This window comes from Tachysurus vachellii, chromosome 2 (genome assembly GCF_030014155.1).
Source record: "Tachysurus vachellii isolate PV-2020 chromosome 2, HZAU_Pvac_v1, whole genome shotgun sequence".
Classification (NCBI taxonomy): Eukaryota; Metazoa; Chordata; class Actinopteri; order Siluriformes; family Bagridae; genus Tachysurus; species Tachysurus vachellii.
This window is the reverse complement of record NC_083461.1, coordinates 12,590,141-12,616,444: the sequence shown is the minus strand read 5'-3', so window position 1 is coordinate 12,616,444 and position 26,304 is coordinate 12,590,141. Positions and strand designations below refer to the sequence as shown.

The 26,304-nt window shown below is 37.7% G+C and overlaps 1 protein-coding gene across 4 annotated transcripts in view; it reads left to right on the top strand.

Annotated features, from left to right (window-relative positions):
- Positions 1-26,304, top strand: part of rbfox3a (RNA binding fox-1 homolog 3a) — a 328,730-nt gene that overhangs the window by 150,627 nt on the left and 151,799 nt on the right. For all 4 annotated transcript variants that reach the window (XM_060897403.1, XM_060897420.1, XM_060897410.1 and 1 more), the window contains exon 4: positions 3,092-3,175. In XM_060897403.1, coding sequence (XP_060753386.1) covers positions 3,154-3,175 — 22 coding nt within the window. In that variant the 5' untranslated portion in view covers positions 3,092-3,153. The remainder of the gene's footprint in view (positions 1-3,091; positions 3,176-26,304) is intronic.

Here is a 26,304-nt window from a genome sequence, read left to right as displayed (position 1 = left end):
ATGATGTTGGATTGCTGGCAGGATTTGCTATGGACTGAAGCTACACATTGCAGTAGGCCTCTGGGCACTTTATAGTTGAGTCATTACATTATGTCATTGCTTTACACAATACTACTGAGCCCAATTAATGAATTGGTGTTTAGGAAACTGAATTTCCTGGCAAATAGACTTTGTTATTATTTTAATTTTTTCCAGAGTCAGCACAGCATAAGTGATTGCTGCTTTATTGTTTTTGCTACAGTGATCTTCAGCTCTGTGTTATTTATCCTTTTTTTTACTATCCAAATAATTAATGAGTTCCGGCACAACAGGAAAAGAAACAAATATTAATTATTTGTGATGAAATAACAAATTGTTTTGGCCGTGTTCCCAAAATTCTCAAGCTATTGCATAGCAATTCATTACACCGAGAGAAGCTGGCGGAAAACGAGGGACCAAGAGCTATGCTCTGTGGGAATGGAATCAATACAGGCAGGGTGTGTGGGTGTTTGTGGGGTGTCTGTGTATCACAGAAAGAGAGACAGAGAGAGAGAGAGAGAGAGAGAGAGAGAGCGAGAGAGAGAGAGAGAGAGAGAGAGAGAGAGAGAGAGAGAGAGAGAGAGAGATCTGTAAGGACTAGCTCAATATACTCTCAAGGGTTCAATGTCTGAGAGACATTGGACACACATAGGAACGGACAATAACCTGCATAATGTATATCATATATACCTAGAGCTATGGACCTCAATTTTTCACAAATAATTACCCAGGAACATTTTGTGTTTAAAGTTGGAAACTATATTTTAAGTGAAATAATAATCTTAACGTCTTTAAGATATTATTACATCTTGCTGATGATGTATGAGAAACTGCTTTTTCTAAATAAAGCAGATTTGTTGTAGTTTGTTGCTAAAATTGTGGTGCTTTAGTTGCAGCATCTTTAACTGTCCGACACAGTTCATTTCGTTGACCGAAACAATTACAATCTTTTGTACACGCCATGGGTTTTTTCTTGTTTAAAGGAAAGAATGCTCAGCACCTTGCCTAATGTAATGTGCTACACCTGCACACTTTTTGTGAGCATATGGACGCATCCAGGGAGTTGTTGATATGCAGTGGGCAGCTTATTTTTTCCCATTCTGAGTAACAATTTTTGGGCTAGCATGTAGATATTCACCATGAATTCATTTCTGCTGAGACAGTACAGGATTTCCCAGAGGGATTCCAGTTTTTCAGACTTCACTTCTACTCTAGACCACCAACAGCATCACTTGGAAGGCAGTAAGAGTATGAAATTAGCGGTGAGAAGTTCAAATCTTTATAAAACGAATATATATATTTTAAACACACCCACACGATATATATCAAATTAATGTTAACTATTTAATGAAACAGTAGAACAACACTTTTATCAAGCTTTGTGGATATGACCCAGGCACTATACATAATTAATCAGAATGGCCATCAATAGAGGCTATTAAGGCAGTGTAATTATGGTAATGTACAGAAATAGCCATTTTTCCTGAGTGTGTGTGTTGTGTATGTGTGCATGTGTGTGCATGTGTGTGTTATATCCTCTCACACCATTCCCCCTGTCCTGTCTCAACCCGATTAATGCTTCTCTTTATTTCTCACACTGTATCAGTAGATGAGGATGTGATGAGAAAACACCTGCTATCACACACACAAACGCACACAAATGGCAAATGGAGTGATCTAGTCTCCTCCTGTCTGTCTGGGTCTCAGCTGTGTTTAGTCAGTAAGAGTTAATAACTGGAGATAATTCATCAGGAAGGCATGAGCCAATGACACTCAACGTTTGGCACATTCCAGTCCTAGTATTCCAAAGTGGCTGTGGTGCAAGGACTCTGTATAATCTAGTATTGTTTTTTTTTTTTTTAGCTTGATTGTGTGTGCTGGTGTGTGTGTGCGTGTAACAGTGTGTGGATGCTGAGAAACAGTGATGTAAGTGTTGTGTGGGTGAATCTATGATTATGGTGCCTCTGTGTCCCACTGATATTACATTGACAATTATATATCTAAAGTCAAGGTAAGAAAAAAAACATTTTAACACAGGTAACAAACATTATTTCATATGTTATTAGAATCTATATACAGTACGTAAATAGCATTGAGGCTGTCCTGGGCCGCTGAATTATCAAGATATTTAAAAACAACATGATGTGGATATCTATTTATAATCTCATACTTAATTCTTTATGATTAAATTCTGTCCTTTAACATCAGTCAACCTGGGTGGGTTGAACACATTCCCCGCCGTGAAATGTTGGTTTATTCCAATTCAAACCAATTTTCAGAAATTTCTGAAGATCAGGGGAAGAATAAAAGTACAAGCACTCATTTGAATGTAGATCTAGTTAGGGTTAAAAGTAATGTACTCAGTTAAATATACAGTATATACTATATAAGTAATTAACTAATGTTTAATCCTTAACATCCTTAATGTTCCTGATAGTTAGTAACTACATCTTGTTAACATCTGTGTTCCAAAGCCATTGGCTGCAAAGAAAACATCTGAAATATGAGATTTTGTTGTCTGAGGCAGATTAACACATTTCTAATGATAGAAGTGCATCACTTTTATTATTATAAAACTGAACTGAATTTGTATTAAATTTGCCTGAAACAAACACCACAATGCCCATTCATCTGACACAGAAAGAGAAACACTGTACCTGAACAAAGGCACCAAATCAAGGAGAAAACTGACATGAACTTAGCAAACCGATGTCTGAAAAAATGTGTTGCGATTGGATCCTAGTTACATTTATGAGTCACAGATTTATGTGAAGGCAGCAGATGAATGTATTATGCTTAGTTTTTTTGTGTGTATTGAATTTGTATAATTATTTATATAACCTTTTACTATTTCTGTTAGGGGACATATTGATCATTGCACTTTTATTTATTCATCTGTTTTGCCTATTGCCTTTAACATCTATCTATCTATCTATCTATCTATCTATCTATCTATCTATCTATCTATCTATCTATCTATCTATCTATCTATCGGCTATGGAACGTATTTATCTGTGTGTGGGTGTGTGTGTGTGTGTTAACTTGCTCATTAACACACATGTTTGCTTTACAGGAGTCAGAGAGCTGTGTGGCAGCAGTGAGTGTTCATCACCGTTCAGCCACAGGCAGCTGTACATGGAGACCCCCAGCTGGGCAGGTCAGTGATGTGTGTGTGTGTGTGTGTGTGTGTGTGTGTGTGTGTGTGCATGTGTGGGGGGTGATTGAGTGATGAGTGTGTGCATGGTGTACATTTGAGTGATGTACTTTTGGCCTGTCTGACTGTCTGTCTCTCAGTCACATTGCTCTGTATTCCTAGCAGCAGATACCTAAATACCTCTTCTCAGGATTTCTTCTTCTCTGCTTCTACTCCAAGTCTATTCTAGTCTTATCGAAGCTTAGATCCCAAGCAGCCATTCTTCATGTTGCTCTTGCCGGTGTGAGCGGCCTGATAAGAATAAAGTGTTTGGTTGTACACTATCAGAGCTCTAGAGGTCCCGGTATCCTGTGTATCAGAGTATTGGAGTTGTAAAAGTGTATACGCTTCAGATGTGAGAGGAATGAGGAGCAGATTCGGGTGAGTGAGTGTGAGTGAGTGAGGGAGTGAGTGAGAACTATGCAGGGTGGGTTGTGCTGATGACAGGCCTTTGATTCGGAGCATGCCCATTAGAGGGAGCCATAAATCCTGGGCTCTCCGGACTGCCTGTGTCAGCAGTCTATGGAATGAATTGATATTAAACGCGACAAAAAGCCTCTTTAATTCAGCCTCCACCAGCCTCCCCTTTCTCCTTTTTCCTCTCTCTCTCCTTCTCTCTTTCTCTCAATCTCTCATTCGCTCTCACTCCCTCTTCTCAATCTATGTCTCCCCCTGTTTTGGACTATAATTGAAAAGAGAAGAAAGAGCCCAGTTAAGCATAGGCTGTCTTCATAAAAATGTCTGCAACTGCATCTTGTCCATCCATTAAAATGAACCTTAATTAAATATTATTTCTAAATATCTGTCTGTTTTTCTTTTGTTTGTTTGTTTTTAATTTGTATATTATTTTGTGCATTGATTTATTCCTGATCTCTGTTTTTGTTCTTTTTCTTTTTCTTTTCTTTTTTTTTAGAAATTATAAGATGATTTAGGTGTGTAAGAGTAGATGGGGAATGCACTCGGCTTCTTTTCATGCAGTCATACTTTTTCTGAAGAGGGCCTATAAGACCTGTCAAAGGTGCTGGCACAGTCTCGTACCTCTAACACATCACCAACAAAGAAGTCAGTCCTACTGCATATGCAGTGTCAGAAATAAAATAATGGAGATTATTTGATTTCCCTTAAGGAAAATGGGAAATTCTAAAATGTGCCTTTTCCTCATTTTTATAGCTCTGTCTTATATAAAGGTGCTGCCTATAAGGAGATGAGGATGACCTATCAGTAGGTGACACAGCCCTGGTGATGCATGTGCTATTGGGCACTGTGTTCAATATGACACTTTTAGAAACTAGGTCTGCTATTTGCAAAAAACTGAGGAAATAAAGAGTACTCCATCAAAAGAGAAGAGTTGTGCAATGTACTTAAACATGCACTTGATACTGTTTTAAATAGGGAGTTGAGCAGCTCTGAGCACTCCTCTCCCAGTATCAGCTACAGCTGTTACAGCTCTCCCACTTAGCAGGGACCCTACATAAAGGCCCTCAGCCCATACAAAGCCCTGCATGATGGATTAAGTTAGAGAAAGTCATCATCTGGTTGTGCACGCACTCGCTGAGCGAGGTGGTCCCCACGTGAGTAATGATATTTGCCTGGAGTCATCGAAATCCGGATTTAAGTATTTTAGATTTAAAGTAACATTTGTCTCTATTGTTCACACTGAGAACGTCGTTAGTCAAATTCACTTAAGTCTCCCCCAAACAATGTTTCCACCCCCGAGAGCATGCTGTGCAACTGTGTGATTGTCAGAGTTGGAGTTTCACAAATTATTCATGTCATTTTTTTTGCCCATTGTTTTTCTGATTACCTACAAATCTCATTCAAGATTAAATACATTAAATTCTGACTAAGGTATTTTTCTTTTAGGGATTTTGCCAGGAAATAGGGTTTGATAGATGACATTTTATAATTTTTCTAGTTCCTTATACCTATGCAAAGTATTTAAAAAGTCATCAATCAAACCCTATTTCCTGGCAATATCCAGGAATAATATTATATTAATATTGTAATATATAATGATACTACTACTACTACTGCTACTACTAATATTAATAATAATAATAATAATAATAATAATTATTATTATTATTATTATTATTATTATTATTATTATTATTATTATTATTAATAATAATAATATTAATGTTAATATTATTATTTTTATTATTATTATTATTATTAGTAGTAGTAGTAGTAGTAGTAGTAGTAGTGTTATTGTTGTTGTTGTTGTTGTTGTTGTAGTTATTATTAGCATTATTGCTGTTGTTGTTGTGTTTTATGTTTTTGATGTTGTTATAACATTTGGCTTAAAAAAAAGAGCAACTAGAAATGGTGTTTGTGTATTTGAGAGCATGCACACTGCGCACATGCAGTGGTGCAGTTGTCAGCATGGGAAAGAAAAATGATACGCATTGACAACTGAGCAAGAAAAAGCCATAAACCTAATGAACTCAGCATTTCGCTGATCCAAGACCTGTCCTCTAAAACAATGCTTCTTATAGCTTTAATTATGCTGTACTGAAACAGCTTTGACTAAGTAGCACCAATGTGCCTTGAATTGTTTTTGTTGTTGTTAGTGGTGTTTTTTTTGTTTTGTTTGTTTTTTTATATCAAGAACTGTTTAGAGCCCACACAGAATCTGTGTCATGATTAATTCCAACTTTAAAAAAAAAATCACACACCACTCTCTGAAAAATATCTTCCCTCTTCCCTGAGACATCAGGACTAGTTCACTGGCAGATAGGTGGCTGTATGTTATTTCTGCGCGGATGATAGACGAGTGTGAGGTTGGAAGTGAATGGTGAGGGAGCAGGAATTGCACCTGACCACTGCTCCTGTGCTTCTTTATGTGTGCAACTTTTACAGATTTGTCAATGGAAATCTAATTGCTAGGAAAGCGATCAATCCCAACTCAATTACTGTTGTGGAATGTGGCACAGACAATATCCCCTCCTGGCTGTTTGGGTGCTCTGTTTGCTTAGAGTATAAATCACACTTATGGAGTACTCTGCCATAAGGAAAACATGCAAGAGATGGGATTTATATCACACCTTTAGCAAAAGCTTCATGCCGTAAAAGCTGTAAAAAAAAGTATGTGTTTATGATAGCAGCTAAACCACCTGAAAGCATGCCACAGAATAAAGAAGCCTTGTTCAGTACCAATTATCCATATAATATAGTGGGAACTAAATTAGCAATAAATATTAGCAAGTCTAAATACGAAATGCTTTTACACATGATACCATTTTCCCTGTGCCATATGCTGGTGAAGTTCAGTGTTTGGTATGGCTATTAAGGACCTCTGTTTCATTTTTCCTTCAGACACATCTTATTCTCCTCTTCTCATGCTTCCGATCCTCTCAAATGAGCGTTCTCTAATTGTAATTACACAAGAACTGTTTGGCCTGTATCAGCACTTGTCATGAGCCCCTGTGGCCAAATTGCAAGATTCACATCAGAATTGTAGTGACACTGCTTTAATTAGAAAGTTTTGATGGTTTACAGTGCTTGTTGGAAAGAGTTGGGAGTCCTTTGAAGCATTGAGACATGACACTGATTATAGAAAGCTGTCCGTCCTTCATCAGTTGACATCAGAAGTGATGTGTTAATCTCACATCATATTCTTCTTTCCCTTGCATATCAGCTGGAAGTGACAAGAATGCAAATGACGTTCAATGCCAAGCCTGAAGTTTTATATATATAGGGAATCTGGAGGTCACATCAAGACCTTGAACTCGTTGTCATGTTCCTCAAATCATTCCTTAACAGCTATTTTAGTGTGCAGAGAGCAGTATCCTGCTGAATGAGGCCATTGCTACTGCCATTAAGAAATACTGGTGCAATGAAGGGAGGTCCTAGCAATGTTTAGGTTGGTGGTACTTGTCAACGTAACATCCACATGAATGCCAGGACCCAAGATTTTCTTAGTAGAAATATGCTGGCTTGCTTTCTTCCCATAGTGTCTCCTGGTGCCATCTCTTCCCCAGATAAGTGAAGTATACACACTTGGCCATCCACATGGTGTAAAGGAAAAGGTGTTTCTTCAGATCAGGCCACATTCTTCCATTGGTGCTGTAATGGTCTGTGTTGTTCTGACACCTTTGTATCATAGCCATCATTAACCTTCTCTGGGATCGTATGGACTAGATTTCGGTCCCCATGCACATCAATGAAACTTGGTCACCCTGTCACTAGTTCACCCCTTAGCCCTCTTTTGGTAGTTACTAACCACTGCATACTGGGAAAACCCCACAATACCTGCCGTTTTGCAGATGTTGTGATCCTGTCATCTCAAGCATCTATATACTGTATATCACAATTTGGTCCATGTGAAAGTTGCTCAGATTCTTAGATTTATACAATTTTCCTGCTTCCAACACATCAACTTTGAGAATCGACTGTTCACATGCTGCTTAATATATTCCACCCCTTGACAGTTGCAACTGTAACGAGATAATCAATGTAATTCACTTCACTTCTTTGTGGTTTTAACGCTATGGCTGATTGGTGTGTATGTGTACGTGTGTGTTTTTGTGTGTGCACATGTGTGTGCAGGTGTGTGTTAGAGAGATGTTAATGGACTATCATTAAATTGCAATAACATTGTGAGAAATGAGTTTTGAGAAGGTAAAGTTGTTCACTACAGTCATATTACATTCATCTTCACATTGATCATTAGTCTATAACATATAAATGAACCGTTTTGACCAAATTGCATTTTTACAATGGATGCAGAGAGGTGTATAGGGCTTTAAGCCAATAAAAACCGACGGAGAAATAATAATCTTGCATGATTGCCTTTGGTTAACGTCCTTGCAGTGGTTCTAGATTTGTTTCCTTGCTAGTCGCTCATCAAAAATTAACAGGGAAAAACCTTAATGATAATTGCAGTGGAACTTAAGTGGAAGTTTTGCATTATTAAGCCAGTAATGTCTTAGAAATTAGGAGGTGAAGAAGGTGATGAGAATCCACTCATCTTCCTCATCTCAGGCTTTTCAAATGGAATGGGATGTGTTTTTTACTCCTGTTGTTTATAAGAAGGAGAAGACCTCTATCTCACCCAGTATAGCTTACAATGGGCTATTACAATTAAAGTGCTGAAAAGAAGGGCTGGTATAAATGAAGAGTAAGTAGGATGATGAAGAAATGTTTGCAAGAGGGTTGTATTAATCAGTTTGGAGGTAATTTTTAGTCCTTAAGGAATTATCTTCTAGTGCTGTTTTGGACATAATGTTTTCCCTAAAATCTACATTGCTCATAGACAAAAGACTGGCAAGATCCATCATTTCTGAACAGAGCTGAGTAACCTGCAGCTTTTATAAAGATAAACACATGCTAGTCCCTTTCACCCACACGTATATTTACCATCCGTGATTGTTTTAAGTTATTGTTTATAAGTTGATAATGGACGGCTGGTCTCTTGTGAGCTCATTGCAATCTACATTATAGCTGGACCTAATAGTGATATTGAAAACCCTCATTCTGCAATAATTTCAAGTCTGTTTTATTTATTTTTTTTAAAGGTGCAGATTTCCCTAGAGTTGCTGTATATCAAGGATTCCCATTAATCCATATGGACATTTTAAATGTTTCCTCATAAATGCAGATGTACAACTATAATTACAGTCATTAGTTACTATTAAAGCAGAGCATTTGTAGGCTTTTTTATTTCAAACTCACAAAAGCCCTTTTTTTAAATGGAAATTACAAGGTAAATGTTTTATATAAATAATATAAATAAATGTTTTAATAAATGTATCAAATTAACATAAATATATAACGTAGCGTAACAAGCGTAACATATTATTATTATTATTATTATTATTATTATTATTATTATTATTATTATTATTATTATTATTTCTAGTGTTATGTATTGCCTGTGTGTCTGTATCTATAGTACTTAATTTAAACCTCAGTAATGTTAATAGTTTACCACGGTAAAAGTACCTTTAAAAAGGAGACGCTGCACTGTTGATGCTTTGCCAAGATGTATCACTATAATACATAGCAAGGAGTGTACTGAGAAGACTCATTGCTGCTTTTGTATGCGAAACTCTCATCAGGCTATAAAAGTATGATGCGTTTATTGATTTGAACACTTCAATTCATATGTTTTCACCTAGCTGAGCACCGCTGCCAAGATTAGTTTTTGAGGATTCGATTCATGGACGCACCAAATAATGAATAGTGGTGATTCATGTCCTTGCTTGTTTTAAATGCTTAAATTGATATGGTTCCCATCAGACTGATGCAGTAAAGAGCATCCACCATAATATGAAACAGAAATATGTATTGATCATGTTAGGATTCACAGAAGGCTTTCTCACTAGATTATTCTCTGCCAGCCTATTTTATCACAAAAATTGTGTATTGGTAAGAACTTCTGGTCATAAAACCCTTCACTGTGAAAAACCTACATTTCTGATTTTAACATGGCTATGTCAAATGTGATACACCAGATACCTTTCATAAATTTTCAAGTATTATATATTAACCAACCTAAATGGATTAGTATTAACAGCAACAGTTTTAACCTGACTAACACTGAGCTGTACACGATGATATGTTTTGACGCTGAAGTGTGAGTAGTAGTGTTAAACCCTCAGTATAACCACTCTTCATTTTTCTCCAAAGTGACATCTACTGTCCAGCAGGTGGTACCAAACATTTATCTTTGCTCTTCTCTAGCTTCAGGGCTGCTATTAAATGCAGACCCCCCAAGCAAAGTGCGCCCTGGTGTCGCTTTCAGCCCACGACCGACTCGTAAACAGTAGAGGAAAAAGCAAAAAGATATGTTTTAGCCTTGTTAGTTTCCACACAGTTTTTTTCTTTCCTCCTGACATTTTGAAATGCCTTGTACTCGACTCTGGAGGAGCGCTGGATGTGCCTTTAGATGAATGTGGCAACCATGCATCTTTTCAGTCAAACATTGTAAAATGTTGGGGCTAGTCGTTAATCCTCCTCTCACGTTTAATGGCTGCTGCAAAAAACGAAGTCATAAACCCCCCCTCAAGCCCACCAAACACCCTCGCTTTTTCCCCTGAGTGTGAAAGAGTTGGAGTTAGGGGTAGACGATGCTAGAAAAATTTGTATGTATATGTGCATCTTGGGGGTGGGGATTGCAGTGATCATATACTGCAGTAATGCATACGGTGTTATTCAGATCCGTTTTGGTTCTTGAGTTTTGAATAGTAACTTTGAACATAACGATGCTTTTGATAGCTCCATCAATAAATGATTACAGTCAATGTTTACATCCGAGCGTGAAAACAGTAGTGACTGAATGTGTTTATGTGTTCAGCATATGCATATTCAGTGATTTATGGAAAGCACAAACTGCACACGCAGAGTGTTAGCGCAACATTTGGATGTGTGAAAGGTCTCGCTGTGGCGTTGTCAAAACACACGTTAGTGCTCATTATAGCACTATTTCTCACTCCTTCATTTATATATTGTGTTGGGCATGGGCATTCAGGAGGAGTCATCTAGCCTACAGTAAGTGTGCACTCTCTCTCCACTCACCCTCATTCATCATGTTGACACCAGTGCAGCTACTTTTGTGAAATGGAGAAAAATGGTTAAGTCAGCTCTTTTGCTGAGCCTCCTGTACTCGCATGTGTGTGTGTGAGTGTGTGTGTGTGCGTGTGTGTGTGTGTGTGTGTGTGTGTGTGTGTGCGTGTGTGCTCACACGTGTGTGTGTGAGTGTGTGTGCATGTATGTGTCCAAACTGTTATACTCATGTAAGAAGGTGATGCATTTGAAAGACTTGTATGATACCAACATAACAAGCATGACACGCACATTCAGGCTTTAATATATATAAGTATTCACTTTATCTTTCTTTCTCATTTGCAAGATAGAAAGATACATACTTTGTCTTTTTTTTCTTGAGATCCAATTGTTTGTAAGACAAACTGGGTGCATAATTTTGTGCTGAAATTGCACATTGACCAAAGCATTGACCATATCAAATAATACTGAGGGAAAAAATGACTGCTGGTCACTTTTATTTTCATGCCGCTCTTCAGGGGAATATCTCTGATTTCCTGTAAGATCCATAGGCTTTGATATATATATATATATATATATATATATATATATATATATATATATATATATATATATATATATATATATATATAAAATCAACAAATTTAGATTTTTCGCTTTGTATAGCTGTAGAGGGAAAGGTCTTCTTTATTTGTATTGATTCAAATAAAGAAGTCAAGTTTGTAGTATCTTATCTACTCTAAGCAGTCATGTGGATGTGTTAAATCTGAACCAGGAGGTAATACATCACAGCTATCCACACCCTTACCTATTTCCTCTGATAAGAACAGAAGAGGAGAATCATGTACATATACTTTTTTTTTTGCATTTCCATGATGCATTGTACTATAGCACCAATTTTCCACACGTGATCTAAAAATGTTATTTTTTCTGTAAATGTCGGCACATGATGTCCCTTCACTCGTGATATTTTTGCCATTTTATTTGTGCAGCTTGTTTCTATAAAAGAATTTTAGAAATTTTCTAAGCTTTTTCCTCTTTTGTAGTTAGTGCTTGTTTTCACTTATCGTAATAATGTAGGTAGCCTTACACAGACACAAACACAGTGGAAGAAGTGGCATATACTGTACAGAGAATAAAATATTCATTTGATATTAAAGAGTAAGAACATATTTAACTACCTATAGATTTTTAACTGAGGTTTTCCTTTAAACTGGAACACTAAAACTATTAAACTTCATGTTAATCACTGACTTTTGCATTGGACTGTAGTTGCAAGGATTAGATAAATGCACATTATGAGTTTGCAAAATGGGGGGCACGGTGGCTTAGTGGTTAGCACGTTCGTCTCCAGGGTTGGGTGTTCGATTCCCGCCTCCGCCTTGTGTGTGTGGAGTTTGCATGTTCTCCCCGTGCTTCGGGGGTTTCCTCCGGGTACTCCGGTTTCCTCCCCCGGTCCAAAGACATGCATGGTAGGTTGATTGGCATCTCTGGAAAATTGTCTGTAGTGTGTGATTGTGTGAGTGAATGAGAGTGTGTGTGTGCCCTGCAATGGGTTGGCACTCCGTCCAGGGTGTATCCTGCCTTGATGCCCGATGATGCCTGAGATAGGCACAGGCTCCCCGTGACCCGAGGGAGTTCGGATAAGCGGTAGAAAATGAGTGAGAGAGAGAGTGAGAGAGTTTGCAAAATGTTTCTGTGTGTTAGGAAGTTGGCTAGTATTCTAAGTGTTCCTTGGTGTTTTATCAGTCATAACGCAAATAATCACTCTATACAACAGTGGTGAATGATGAGCAGAAATGTATTTTAGCTTGCACAAAACTTTGTGGAACCTTGAGTAATGTTTTCATCCATTTTGCTAATTTATTTTACTGATTTATTGACATTTTTCTGGTTGTGTGTGTGTGTGTGTGTGTGTGTGTGTGTGTGAGAGAGAGAGAGAGAGAGAGAGAGAGAGAGAGAGAGAGCAGGACTGTACTGCTGTACTGTACGTGTGCAATAAAAAGAGGGTGATAAGGCCGGGGACCCAATTACACATTCTTTGCGAGATGATTGTTATCTTTAGCACTGTTGATTAGTCTTTGTTTGAAATCTTCATTAAAGATTAAGAAAGAGAAAAGTCACTTGAAAATTTGTATATTAAATATTTAACAATCTAATTCCTATCTGTCTCTTGCACCTGTACAGCTAGCTTAGTGATTTGCCCTGTCATTAGTGGGCAATAGAGGTCGTTTTAAAATGGAAGAGCAAACTAAAAAAGATCTCAACTCATTTTTCTTCCTATTGAAAGCTCTATGGTCCTCTGAATCAGTACTTTGGAATCCTGTTTCTCCAGATCAACCAATCACCAGTTTAGGTATAGCGATGTATTTTTAATTGCTCATAGACCAGTTAAAAATCTGACTTTTAGTCAACTGATGCAAGTCAATTTGTCACAATATAAGACTACGTAAAACATAAGCAACATGTCTTACTTAAAAATTCATAAGATTAGGAAAATGTACAAGTTTAATACCCCTGACTTGTTAGAATTGCTGCATGTTTTTGTGTTCTCTTGTTACCCAGGCTATGTGTGTATATTTGTGTGTCAGTGCTATTTCAGGGATGAATAATGGATGGATACTTTCATTCACAGTGCATTGAGCTTTGGTACTTTTTCATGGATGAGATGAGATGTTCTGCTTAGTTGCTTGCCTATTTACTGACACAACACACAGTAACAGGACCACACAACCAAACAGATATTGAGGGTTGTCCGTGAGTGGCAGAGTGGCTGCTCTTTGGCTCTGTAAGATGGAGGCCAGGCTGTAGACTGACGGCTTACTAGCTTTTTTTCTGTCGTACAGTATTTGTCACATTTCAGTGACGTGAACCATGAAATTTGCAGAGCCATTTTTCAGAAGAGAAGAAGAAAGTGATATGGGCGCCTTAGAAAGAGAATAGGTTGAGGAAACACAAGAGACAATCGGGTCCGTGTAAATGCTCTTTGATGAATCCAAGCCACAGAAGTTCTGCAGAGATGACCAGATTTCATGAGAACACCGGTGTATAAAAGATGCCATTAAGTCCCATCTCATCCCAGTGACCTAAGAAACTGCTTCTATATTATATATGCTCATCATCCTTAAAGAGAAGGACTGATTCCATTGCTTTGTGTTTACTAGAAATACTTGAAGCCTGATTTGTGAAACCTACTAAAGCCTGAAATGTTGGCAGTTCAATGTGATACATTAAATGGGGCAGATACCTACAGTACAAGGAACTGAAACATGAAAACAAATATTTTGCCCCTTTCTATACAAAAGAAAATGGTGCCACATAGACAAGAAAGTTTGGTGTCACTTCTTCTGAGAAAGATACAGAATTGCAAGGCATTGTCAGTGTCAGGCCCAGGCAAAGCACATAAAAATGTAATTACATAAGTTACAAGTTACTCTACAAAAGCAGTCCTTAAACTCAGCGATTAAAAGAAACCACTCTATTAAGCCGAAATTCTACCCAACCACCTGTCAAACAATACATAACTTTATGGATTAAAATGTTTCTTTTCATTATAGTTGCGGGTATTTTCACAACTACTCTATTACTTGGTCAAAAGAAATTGCTTAGTTAATTTACAAACAACAAAACCTACTGGGAAATTACCCAACATCTTTTCTGTTTCAGACTCTGTTTCAGAGTCAAAGCTCCTGCCAGTCAAAGCTCCTGCCAGTCAAAGCTCCTGCCAGTCAATGCCCAATTCTTTTAACTCATTAATATCAAGGTGGCACATTCTGATGTACGTTTCATTGACCAACATTTCCAAATTTTCAAATGTGTGGCTTGGGCCTCGGAAACTGCTCCTTTCAGAGTTTCCTCTAGAGCTGAAGATGTTATAAGCAATACAGTTTACCATGGATGTCTTCATGTAATCATCATACTCAGTGTATCCTTATAACTTAAATATATTTCTATTATCAAAAAGAAATCGAATGACTCTCCACTTCCAGTATCCTAAAATAGATAGCTAGGCCAAAAAATATGAAAAGTCATTGCCTGTTTGCTCATGAGAGCAAAAACAGATGTCTTGTTGTTGTTAGAGGCAAAAGAACTACATGAGAAAAAGTGTATCGTATGAGTGTAGATGTGAAGTCATGCAGGAGCAAGCCGCAAGCAGCCAGGAGGATTCCCTGGAGTGGACAAGGAGATGGAGATTGGGCAAGATTGGTGTCTTCAAATGAGCTGAGGGTGAGTTGTTGAGTCATTGATTACTTGCCCACTGAGATTACAGAGCCGGAATGGCAATGTAGAGATAATGGTAAACTTTTTCCCCTCTTAATAGTAAACTGCAGTTTCTTTCTTTCTCTCTCTCTCTCTCTCTCTCTCTCATTATACTTATTCCCTACCACTCTCTTTCATTATCTCTCGTCTACTTTCTGTCCACACTTTTCTCTATATTTCTCCCCCTACCTTACTCTCTTTCTATCAAATCCATTCTCTCATGTACTCTCTGTTGCTCTGATCCTCAGTAGCACCTTTCTGTTCTTTGTGAAACTGTAATATGCTCAGACAAAGTGCTGACATTGTGCGCTGTGATTCTTTCTCTCATTCTCATGTCACATTGTCACATGGGCATTTTCTGAATCTGGATAGCTTTAGTAAAATTAACAAAGCCCACTGGAACTCTATTGCTCAGGGGCTGAATTGCCAACAGTTAGTAAATGCAGCAGAGGCAACAGGAATGAGACTGAAATTGTGGTATCATAATCTTTAAGTTTAACAAAACAAATTTCATTAATACAGCATGTCCTAATGGTATGGATGTGAGGCACGGTGCTTGTTTTAGTTGTAAATTGCACTCAGCAGGGAGTCCACAGGGCCCCTGGCCATTTACGCTCCTAATGAGTTATCGGGCACCCAAGAGCAGTGGCTCTAATTGCTTTGGCTTTTTCACTCACGCCGTCTAAACTGAGGGTATTAGCAGGAATAGGAGAAGGGGGAATATAGAAATGTATAGGAAAGGAGAGTCTTTGGTTGTTATATATTGGTATGTGGTATATGCTGTTACAAGTAGTCCAAACTGCTTCTGTCACTGAGTAAACTCTCAGAGGAGAGTGCTGGTCAAACCTTGCCCTGATATTGCACCAACTCTTGCAGATCTGAAGACCAATGTTGCATATACAGCAGACTGGTTGCTAAATTACCTGGCCAGATTTAAAGCCCAGATTGTCTTGGGCTTTGGTAAAACTAAAATAGATCTGCATGGCCTTGCATTTTATTTGATATATGGCTAAAAGGTGGAAAAAATGCATAATTATAAAATCAATATAGCTTCATATAATGTTGTTGTAGCATAAATGTTTTACTCTATATATAAAATGTATATTATTCTGGTTTTCTTCTTCTTCTTCTTCTCCTTCTTCTTCTTCTTCTTCTTCTTCTTCTTCTTCTTCTTCTTCTTCTTCTTCTTTAATACATATATTTATAAAGTTACTATAGAGCACTTGTTAGGTATTTCATAGTAAGGTAAAGAATTCAATTTTTATATTCGAAGATAAACTTTTTTTTCCCATTCTTTGCTAATGTTGCACTCTTGCTTGCTTCAGGCTATGAGAATGCAACTGGTCCTCCATCAACAGAGCCATAAAAGAACAGTGAGCTACTGTAAGAAAGTCTGCGACCAAGCTAAGAGTTGCAGTGCCTCAGCTTACCCTGCTGAGGTGAGCATCTCTGAGCTAGAGGGGAGTCAGCCAGCAGTGATGACCCCTAGATGGATGAAAAGGGGGGGAAAAGGAGTGATTGGCACATGGTGGGGTCAGGTTAGCAGCCTAGCTGTAGAGAGATGAAAACAGAAATACATGCATTTTTAATGGCCGTCCGTGACAAGCGCAACTGGGGCTCTGGCAGCACCTCGTTATGGCCCATCCAAACTGTCATCATAAGGATCTAGCAGCTAAAGTAAAATGCCTCCGATTGTGTGTTTAATTATTTAACATATGTGTATCTACAACAGGTTGAGAAAGAAAAAAGCAAAATAGAGTATAGATCTATAGCATGCATAATGTTTAATTTATTACTATATATAATATGTATTCTTTATTTATGAATTATAATGCATTGTCTCATAAAGGACGTCTCATAAGGAAAAGGCAATATTCATTATAATCCAAAAACATTGATTTGCATAGATTTTGATAATGTTTGGAAACAATGAAGTGAACACCTGCCTAAACTCCTTCTCTAGATGAACTGCATTCTTTCATGTGATGTTATGCAACATATAAAGTTGTGGATGAGATTAAATACAATCAACAGCTCTTGTTCTATCAGATTGTTCTGACTGTCAGGAACAACAAAGGTGATGTGTAAAGTGGAGCCATATTGTTAAATGCTGAATTGGAAAGTTTTGTCTGGGGAGAACTGCAACTCAGGGGGGAGGGAACTGACTTTTGTTTAGCATGCTCCAGCTTTTCACTTCTGCTTAACTTCCTCCTTTAATCATGAACGGATAATTAGGGAGGCCTGCAATATGCAAATGCATTCACATTTTCTCCGGGTTGTTATGCAAACTTATTAAAATGTATTAAAATCATGGCTAATTACTGAGGAGCCTGTGGTGAAGAGGAATCAGATTCATTTCTTCTGCCTTCTGGTAATGGGAAACAAGCAGAGGTTAGCCCTGCTGGCAGTGAGGGGAAACTGGGGGTTAGAACTGCTGAGGTGTTCATTCTGCCTTACCAGAGTGACCAGTGAGAATCAGCAAAGTATTAATCACTAGATGACAGAGAGTTTCGTTTTCTTTTTTGGAAATGTTCCAGATGCTATTTTTAGCCCACCACTTTATAACACTCTCTACGCATTAATTGTGGCCAAAACAATAAGAGAAAAGAAAATGAAAACTTATAAACAATGTTAAAACTTAAAATAATGTTCAAATGATGTCATGATTGATATGATTTTCTTTGTTTCTCTTAATACCCTATAAAACATTTTTCTTTCAAGATGATTTTTTTAACAAAAACATCTAAATAGGTTCTCTGTAAACAGTCATGAAAAGTAATATTTTTCAAATGATTCCTGTTTGCTGTGCATGTGGATGTTTTCATGGAGAACTTGGCTACATGCAAAAAGGCACCTCCGGTAATATTGTTACACAAACTCTATTACTATCACCTTGGTATTTGTAATGTACTTGAAAATCCATTTCTGCCATAAATATTCAAATCTGTACCTTTCAGTCCCCGAATATCACCTTTAACAAGATCAGTACCGTTTTGCTTTTGAAATCCAGTAGGCAGTACATTTTGTGCATGCCCTCCACTTTTCCCTTATCATTGCCTAGACACCCTGCAGAATTATGAAAGATGAATTCCATAATTCAATTTTATAATTTCAGATCCCCGCAAAAGATTCTCCAGCACCCGAGCTCCATTGCCAGACCAATTTATCATTCTGGGAAGCAGCCAAAACGAGAGCGAGCTGGCAAACTTTTGCTTTATGAATGAGCACTTGATTTAACTCTTACATTATTTTTCTTGTCAAGAAAGACTGACAGATAGCTTGAAAAAATTGGGTGAGGTCCTCAGTTTGGTCAGATACACAAGCTTGTAATATGTCCCAGTAGAAATTGATATTTGGGATATATATGTTATTTTTTAGTAGGTATTAGAATCAACTCCTATTATGGTATATAGTAATAGTGGAATTGTTCTCTGTGTTGTTGGCTAATGTTCCTCAGGCAGCTTTTCACATTTTCATTTATACTACACAAATGGTATGATGTACGACACCCTGTGAGCTGGAGTCTTATATGCTGGAAATTGTATACTGCAGAATTGTATCTTATTGGGAAAGTGGTCATTGTTTGTTTCAAAAGATATGTCTCTTAACAGCTGTTTCTGTAGAGCAACTAATGAAGACTCACTGAGCTTTGTCCTGATTTTATATAATATTACAACTAGCAGCATTATCAGTTCTGGGGATTTACCTCCTGCCTTTCCAATTCTTTCATGTAAAAAAATGTTGAGATACCTGCACTGGATGGGTGAAGCCAATTACAGAGCAAGAATCTGATGATATTAGCTTGCACGTGATTTATGGAAATTGACCTCTAGCTGAGATGATCATAATTAATCTGCCTTACTTGTGGAAAAGGCCAACTGCTAGTGTGTGTGCATGTGTGTTATATATATATATATATATATATATATGAAGAGAGAGAGAGAGAGAGAGAGAGAGAGAGAGCAAGCGCAATACATGTAACACACAAGCACACACCACACACATACACACACATATATCCAATTGTCTGTCTTGCAGTGAGGCTGACTGGATGATCATCCTTTTCCAGCCATCTGTCTGGCATCCACACTCGTACCTTCATACATGGAAGTGGATATAAAGAGTGGTATGTGGACTACTGGTGAAAAGGATTTATAAAGAGCCAGCACAAAACAGAGAAGGAATGGCTAATGGTGGGCTGGCAGAGCTGCGATTGTGAGTCCTCTCCTCCCTGGATTTGGATTAGCATTTGTACAGCTGGCTGACAGCTCCAAACAAGCCCATCAGTGAGTAGCTTTGATCAGCTCAGTCGACGCGGCATTGTAGCTAATGAGGGTGCAGGCACTGCCGCTCCATCCGCTCCATACCCGCCTGTCTGTGGCAGTGCCAATCCACACATATTCATCACAGCGGAGTGTTCCCGAGCTGAACTCACTTGGTCTTCTCACAGATCTATTCCAGCACTACTGCTGTCACCCATCAGTTAAGTGCTGTGGCTTGAGTAGAAACCCTAGCTCTCATTGACGCTTTGGCCTTTTAAAATGTTCTTAAATACATTTAAGAATTTGTTACAACATTGAAAACATGTATTTGAGTAGTCCACTTTAGACACAAATTAATCCGTCCATATTTAGACTGTCAGAAAACAGCATAATAACTGATACTGAGAACCGTGTCAAATAATGTTTATATCACAGTGTTGTTGAACTACAGTAGTGCTGGCTATAATTTTAATCAAGGTTTTACATTATACATACATTTGTGCCTGTGTTTTCCACCACATTTATATTAATGCGTCTGTGCCTGTGTTTCCCCACACATTCATATTAATGCCTTTATGTCTGTGTTTCCCCACACATTTATATTAATATACCTGTTCTAATATGTCGTTTTTTTCCTAGTAACATGTACAGTGTAATTGTTATCATAGTAAAGTTTTCTGTGAGGAATTGTTTATTTAACACTTTTTGGAAAGAGTCTCCAGTGTCAAGACTTTATTTCAAAGGGCTCAGCAACATGGCAAGCTTCAAGAAGAGAGAAAAATAATAATACTGGCGAGGGAACAACTGCTAGTATTGTTTGAACATACGGGATAACAGGAACTAGTTCCACAAAATCAAACAACTATAAATTGAAAAAATGTATGTTGTTATTTAATAAATGGAACATTGTAAACACTGGCAAATTGGTTCAATGTAAGAGGAATAAAACACATCAGGGGTGTGCTCTTTTTTGAGAACACATCACACCATCCAGACATTTATTTGTTTATTTTTTTATAACATCATGACATTCATACTGACTTCATACTTTCTTCAACAACATGCCACAATACAGTGAATATAAAATTTTAATTTTTTTGCATTGTAAAATATGAATAAGATCTTCTTCTACTAGCAAATAACAAAGCTGAAAAACAAATAAAAAAATAAAAATAAATAAAGTTTCGTTTCAGAATGGGGTAACTTCCCTTTACCTTAAGTAATCCTGTATTAAATCACATTTAGCATCTTCTATCTTGATTTTATTCTTTAATCTTCCTTGCAAAAATTCTCCAGAGCCATCACAATGTAATCAGATCTCCTGTGGTCTCTTCGATGCATTCCACAGTTTTCAGTAGGATTTAGATTTAGAGCTACACTCTATATCTTCTTCTGAAGCCATTTCTACACTGACTTGGATTTGTGCTTTGGCTCATTATCATGCTGGAAGTTGAAATGTTTCTTCATTTTCATCTTTTTAACGGAGGCCTGCATGTTTCCTGCCAAAATAGATATTTGGTATATTTATCCATGATTCCCTTTACCTTGTCTATAGCCCCAGTCCCAGCTGAAAAGAAGTAACCCCATAGCATGATAGTGCCACCACTGTGCTTTAACATGGACATTGTGATATTTGGATGTTTTCTATTTGGATGTTTTCTGGTTTCTTCACCAAAGATACCTTTCAGAATTATGAACTCACAGTTCTACACAAGTCTCATCAGGCAATGACACTTTTGCCACATGCTTTGACAAATTGAAAGTGACTAGTAATTCCCAAATATTCCTACAGTTTCTTTATTTTTAGCATAGGCTTCTTGTCTCCCTCCCTGATAAGTTTTTGTTTTGTCGGTTTTGTTGGGACATCTTGTTTATCCGTTTGTTAATGATGGCCTTCACAGTGCTTTGGAAGTGTTTTGAAAAGTATTTTGTATTTCTCACCCCAATCAATACCTTTTGACAGTAAGACCCTTACATGCTTTGTGGGCTTTTTGAAGGCCATGGCTTTATCTGTAGGGTAAAATAAAGAAAATGTAAAAAGAGTTTTTTAAAAATCTATAAAAATTCTATAGAATGTATTTTGGGGTTACTCTGTGGGGTTATTTGGGGTTATACTGATCATTTTAATTGGTAACAACTTCATGATAACTAGTTTTGTACAGAAGCTTGAATGTCATTGCCTAATTACACTCACTTCCCTTATTATACAAAGGTGTTCGTTTACATTTACATTTACGCCATTTGGCAGATGTCCTTATCTAGAGCGTAGTACAACAGTGCTTTTAAGTCTCTATCGATGAATACATTAACACTGGTTCACTAGGCTACAGAGTTAGAATACCATCAACCTGAAACTCTGTTAAGGGTCTTTGTTTTTTTAATACACACAAGAAGTAGGGAAAATTGCTAATTCAGGTGTTTTAGGAAGAAACTCTTCAATTATCCAAGTGTTTCATGGTCTTCAACCATCATTTGGAGATAGCCAGTGACTCAGCTGTTCAGACATCTAGGAGAAGTTCATTCCACCAACTCAGTGCCAGAAGAGTAAAGAGTCTTGTTGTATACCTACCTCTTATCCTAAGAGATGGTGGGACCAATCAAGCAGTGCTGGTAGCTCTGAGGGTTCGAGGTGCAGTGTGAGGAATGAAAAGAGCTTTGAGGTAAGAGGGAACTGGTACATTTTTGGCTTTGTAGGCAAGCATCAGTGTTTTAAATCTAATGCATGGAGCTACCGGAAGCAAGTGGATGGAGCGCTGCAGTAAGGTGGTACAGTATGCGAGATCTTAAAAACAAATTGAAAACAAGTTGTGCAGCTGCATTTTGGATCATTTGCAGAGGACGAATTGTGTTCATAGGTAGACCTGAGAGCAGTGAGTTGCAGTAGTCCAGTCTTGAAATGGCAAGAGACTGAACAAGTACCTGAGCAGCCTGTGTGGACTGATGTTAAAGAAACCTACATGAACGTGTCACATTAGCAACATGTGATGAAAAGGACAGCTGATTGTATTTGTTGTTTGTTATTTCATCTTAAAAGTGGAAATAATTTATCTTGGTTTAATTTTTTGCATAACCAAAACCAACATTTGTACCAGGGTGTGTTATGCATTTTATATGTCTGTCGGTATCTATAGAGAGTCCATATGAACTGGAGTTGACATTGTGTCAAGGGACTATGGATGAGCTGGTAGTCTACAGATGATTTAATAAAAGTTTAAAGCCATAAATAGTTGGTGCAATGTTGAGAATTAGTTGATAGGCTGGTTCAGGACGGTCACCTTACATGTTGCTGTCAGTCTATAGATGTTTTTTAATTAAAATAGTGTTTTATCCAAATAAAGTGTCAACAATTGTCCTTGTGCGGTTGATTCAATTCCACCCGATTTTTGTTTAATTCAGGAAAACATGAGACTGGATGAATGGGGTCTTTGCAGTGAGTGTCTCCCCTCTTTATGTCTCCTGTCTCTCTTCACTGAGCTTGAGGCGCTAGTGCATAAATGAAGTCTATGCTTCAATCCAGAATGGATGTGTGGGGAAACGCAGGCACAAGAGGCACAAGAGTGTGTAATATTGATTTTGTTTAATTAGATTCCTATCAAGACCCTGAGGTTTGCATCTAAGTTGCAAGCCTCAGAATTGAAGTACAGAAATCCACTTTTCAAATAAATACAAAATCTCATTTTTTATGGTTTAATATTTGACAGGGCTGGAAGTTGGATATTAGAATGAACACTTTTCTCTCATCTAATTTCTCTCTTTCTCTTTTTATTCCTTATTCAGTTCTTGTAGAAGATATAAACTGCAAGGTGAATGTTTGGAATATTTCTATATTTCTATATTGTGTATACATATACACAGATCAGACATACAGTAGCATTAAAATGGCTGGCAGGTGAAGAGGATAACAGTGAATGTCTTGTCCCAATAGCACCTGTCAAGCGGGTGGGATATATTAGGCAGCAAGTGAAGAGTCAGTTCTCAAAGCAAATGTAAGGATCGTGACTTTGACAAGCTCCAAATTATGATGGCTGGACGACTGAGTCAGTGCGTCTACAAAGCGGCAGCTCATGGGCGCCCAAGGCTCAATGATGCGCATGAAGAGCAAAGGCTAGACTGTGTGGTACACCCCTTCATAACAACGGTATTCCCTAATAGCAGTGGCTTCTTTCAGCAGGATAATGCTCCCTGCCACACTGCAACTGTTCAGAAATAGTTTTTGAGAAAGATGACAGAGTTCAAGGTGTTGTCTTGGCCTCCAGATTTTCCAGTCATATTGAGCATCTGTGGTATGTTCTGTTCAAACAAGTCAGTTTCCACTTCACATCTTACAAGATCTCCAGCTAATATCTTGGTGCCAGATACCTTTGCACCTTCAGAGGTCTTGACAGCCAGTGCTATTTTGGTGGTACATGGGGAACCTACACAATAGCCATGTGGTTTCAGTGTTATGGCTGATTGGTGTATATACAAATTATTTTATACATTTAGACCCAGCTTTTAAAATTTATTTGAACAAAAATAGTCTTCAATATTTTCCAAAGATCCTAACCTTCTTGAAATTATAGATAAAACATGTGAAAACATTGCCCCAAGAAAAGACTTTGTCCTTTTTATAATCCCTGTGTCTCTATAAAATTGGAAGAGAGTCATGGGGCAACTCACTGTACTGCAATTTGAGGTGATATTAAATCTTATGGACATTTTGTTCTGTATGAGCCAGCGCAGCACTCACTCAGCCATGGACTATGGCATCCCATTCTACTAGTTGAGTGACACCCAGTTTTCTTTTTTAACAAAGGTCCATGCATTCTCATGTCCTCTCTGTCTCTTGACTAGCAGGACCCTTCATGTCACTTCTTTCTTTTAAAGATGTTAATTACATTCATTAAATTTCACTATAAAGTGGAAAGAGATATTTCTGATTGCCTGGAGTGACACCTTAAGTCAAGATTTTTTTTTTTTAAATTTATTTATTTATTTAATTTCTTAAAGAACCCTTCCCCAGCAGGCAGGTCTATTGTGTCAAGCTCTTTGTCTTGGATTAGTCCTTGTCATTTTGGAGGTGGTGTTGTGGCTATCCTTAATTGCTTAGAGATTTAATCAGTGTCTTAAACATTGAGGCATTAAAAACACACCTTTCCAGAGTGTTGTTTGTGTGAGTGCATGATGGACCATACTGTAGGTAAAGGTTTGGGTTTGGTTTACATGCTGTAATTAGGAAGGGGAACAAGACAAGGTCCTGTCATATTCTCAATGAATCTAGGTCAATGTCATGGCTTTGACCACACAACTAATAGTCACACTGAATGATGAACTCTTAGTCATGGAATTTATATCAGTATTTAGGATTTGTAAGGAAATTTAAGAATAGAAATAAAAACGAGACCTTAGTGAACATCACATGCATAAAATAATAGCACAGCTTTCTGCTAGTATATAGACCATATTAATGTTTTAAGTACTCCTATTTATACAGCATCTTCTATTTTATATCTTTGTAATAATACTAATAGAGCATCTACACAAACAATTAAGTTTAATGTTATAAATCCAATCCGCCTAGAGCAATTTCAATATAGTATAGTATCATTAAAAGAGAAATACGTTGTTCTTTTCACTGTAACCCCTTAATACCTGCAGTTTAAAACACCAAAGAAACATTATCATTAACAAATTATTGGTTTTAAGTAGAAAGTTATGGCTATAATCACAATAGATAGCTCTTTGTGTTTCTTTTTAAAACATGTAATGAAACTGTCCATGATCATGTGTTAGCATCCTCAAGCAAAACATGCTCATTAAACGATTTATCAGTTAATGAATGAGGGCCATTAATTGATCAGCCATGATGGTAATTTGCTCTCTCACCTCAGTTATTGCTTGTCTTTTTCCAAGATGAAGGAGCTCAGAGGGGTGTTGGGTGGAACCAGCAGATAGCTTCACTTGCTGTTACACACTATTGATTTGACACCACCCCCCACAGCTACCCTCCCACCCCTACACCCCAATCATGTCCCCTTCCAAATAGGAAAAGCTGCCAAAACATTTCTTTCTTTGCTCCCAGCAGACCCTGCTCCCAAAATCTATTAAAGTAAATAAATAAATGCATTCATTAATAGAGTTTGTTGCTTTTTTTAGCTGGCTCTTCTGGTGTTCTGGGTGGGGAAGTGGATGTAGATGTCTTAAGAGTGCAGGACAGGCTGAGCTCTCCAGTGGCCTCATCTATTAAGGCTGCATGTTGCTGTGGAAGATGTGAGGTACATTTGCATAGAGTTGCAAACTGCTAACACTGATGTCTGAGTCACCTTCCCAAACAAGTGAGGACGTTGAGGAGTTTTGATCAGTATGACAGTTTATACACAGTAGGGGTACAGTGCAATGTCACTATTTGCATCTGCATCAGTTTAATGCTACTGATATTCATATCTATATTTACATTTTGGATTTAAGACAAAGTATTTGTGGTCCTAGTCTGGAGCTGTCCATAATATTTTCTGTGAATGAATTTTGTTGGTACTACTGGCAAAGAATTTAGGAGTAAAATGCCTTTTTCCCACAAACTGACTGCTTGCCTGCATGAAAGCAAAAATCTCTCATTTGCATGACTTTGTAGTTGTTTTGTGAGATTCCTGTCCTGGTGATCAACTGTAGTCTAAACCAGATGCCTTTTGAATCTTTCTTGCAACCTTCTTAAAAATAGAAAAGTGAGGATCCTCTTCCTTTCCAGATTTTTACTTGTTTAGAGCACATTAGCTGTTCATTCCACATAATGTATTCATATTTGGTTACATCCCTGATGTACAGATAACTTCTAATCTTACTAATCTGATTTCTTTAGTCAACACATCTCTCTCTATCTCTCTCTCTCTCTCTCTCTCTCTCTCTCTCTCTCTCTCTCTCTCTCTCTCTCATTCACTCACTCACTCACTCACTTTCTTTTCTCCCACCTCCCCTAAGGTGCATGGGTAGTGGATTTACAGCGGCTGCCATGCCATCTCGGCCCCATCCATAAACAACCGGCACTCCTACCTCACGTGCCTCCACATCGTCACGGCAACATCCATC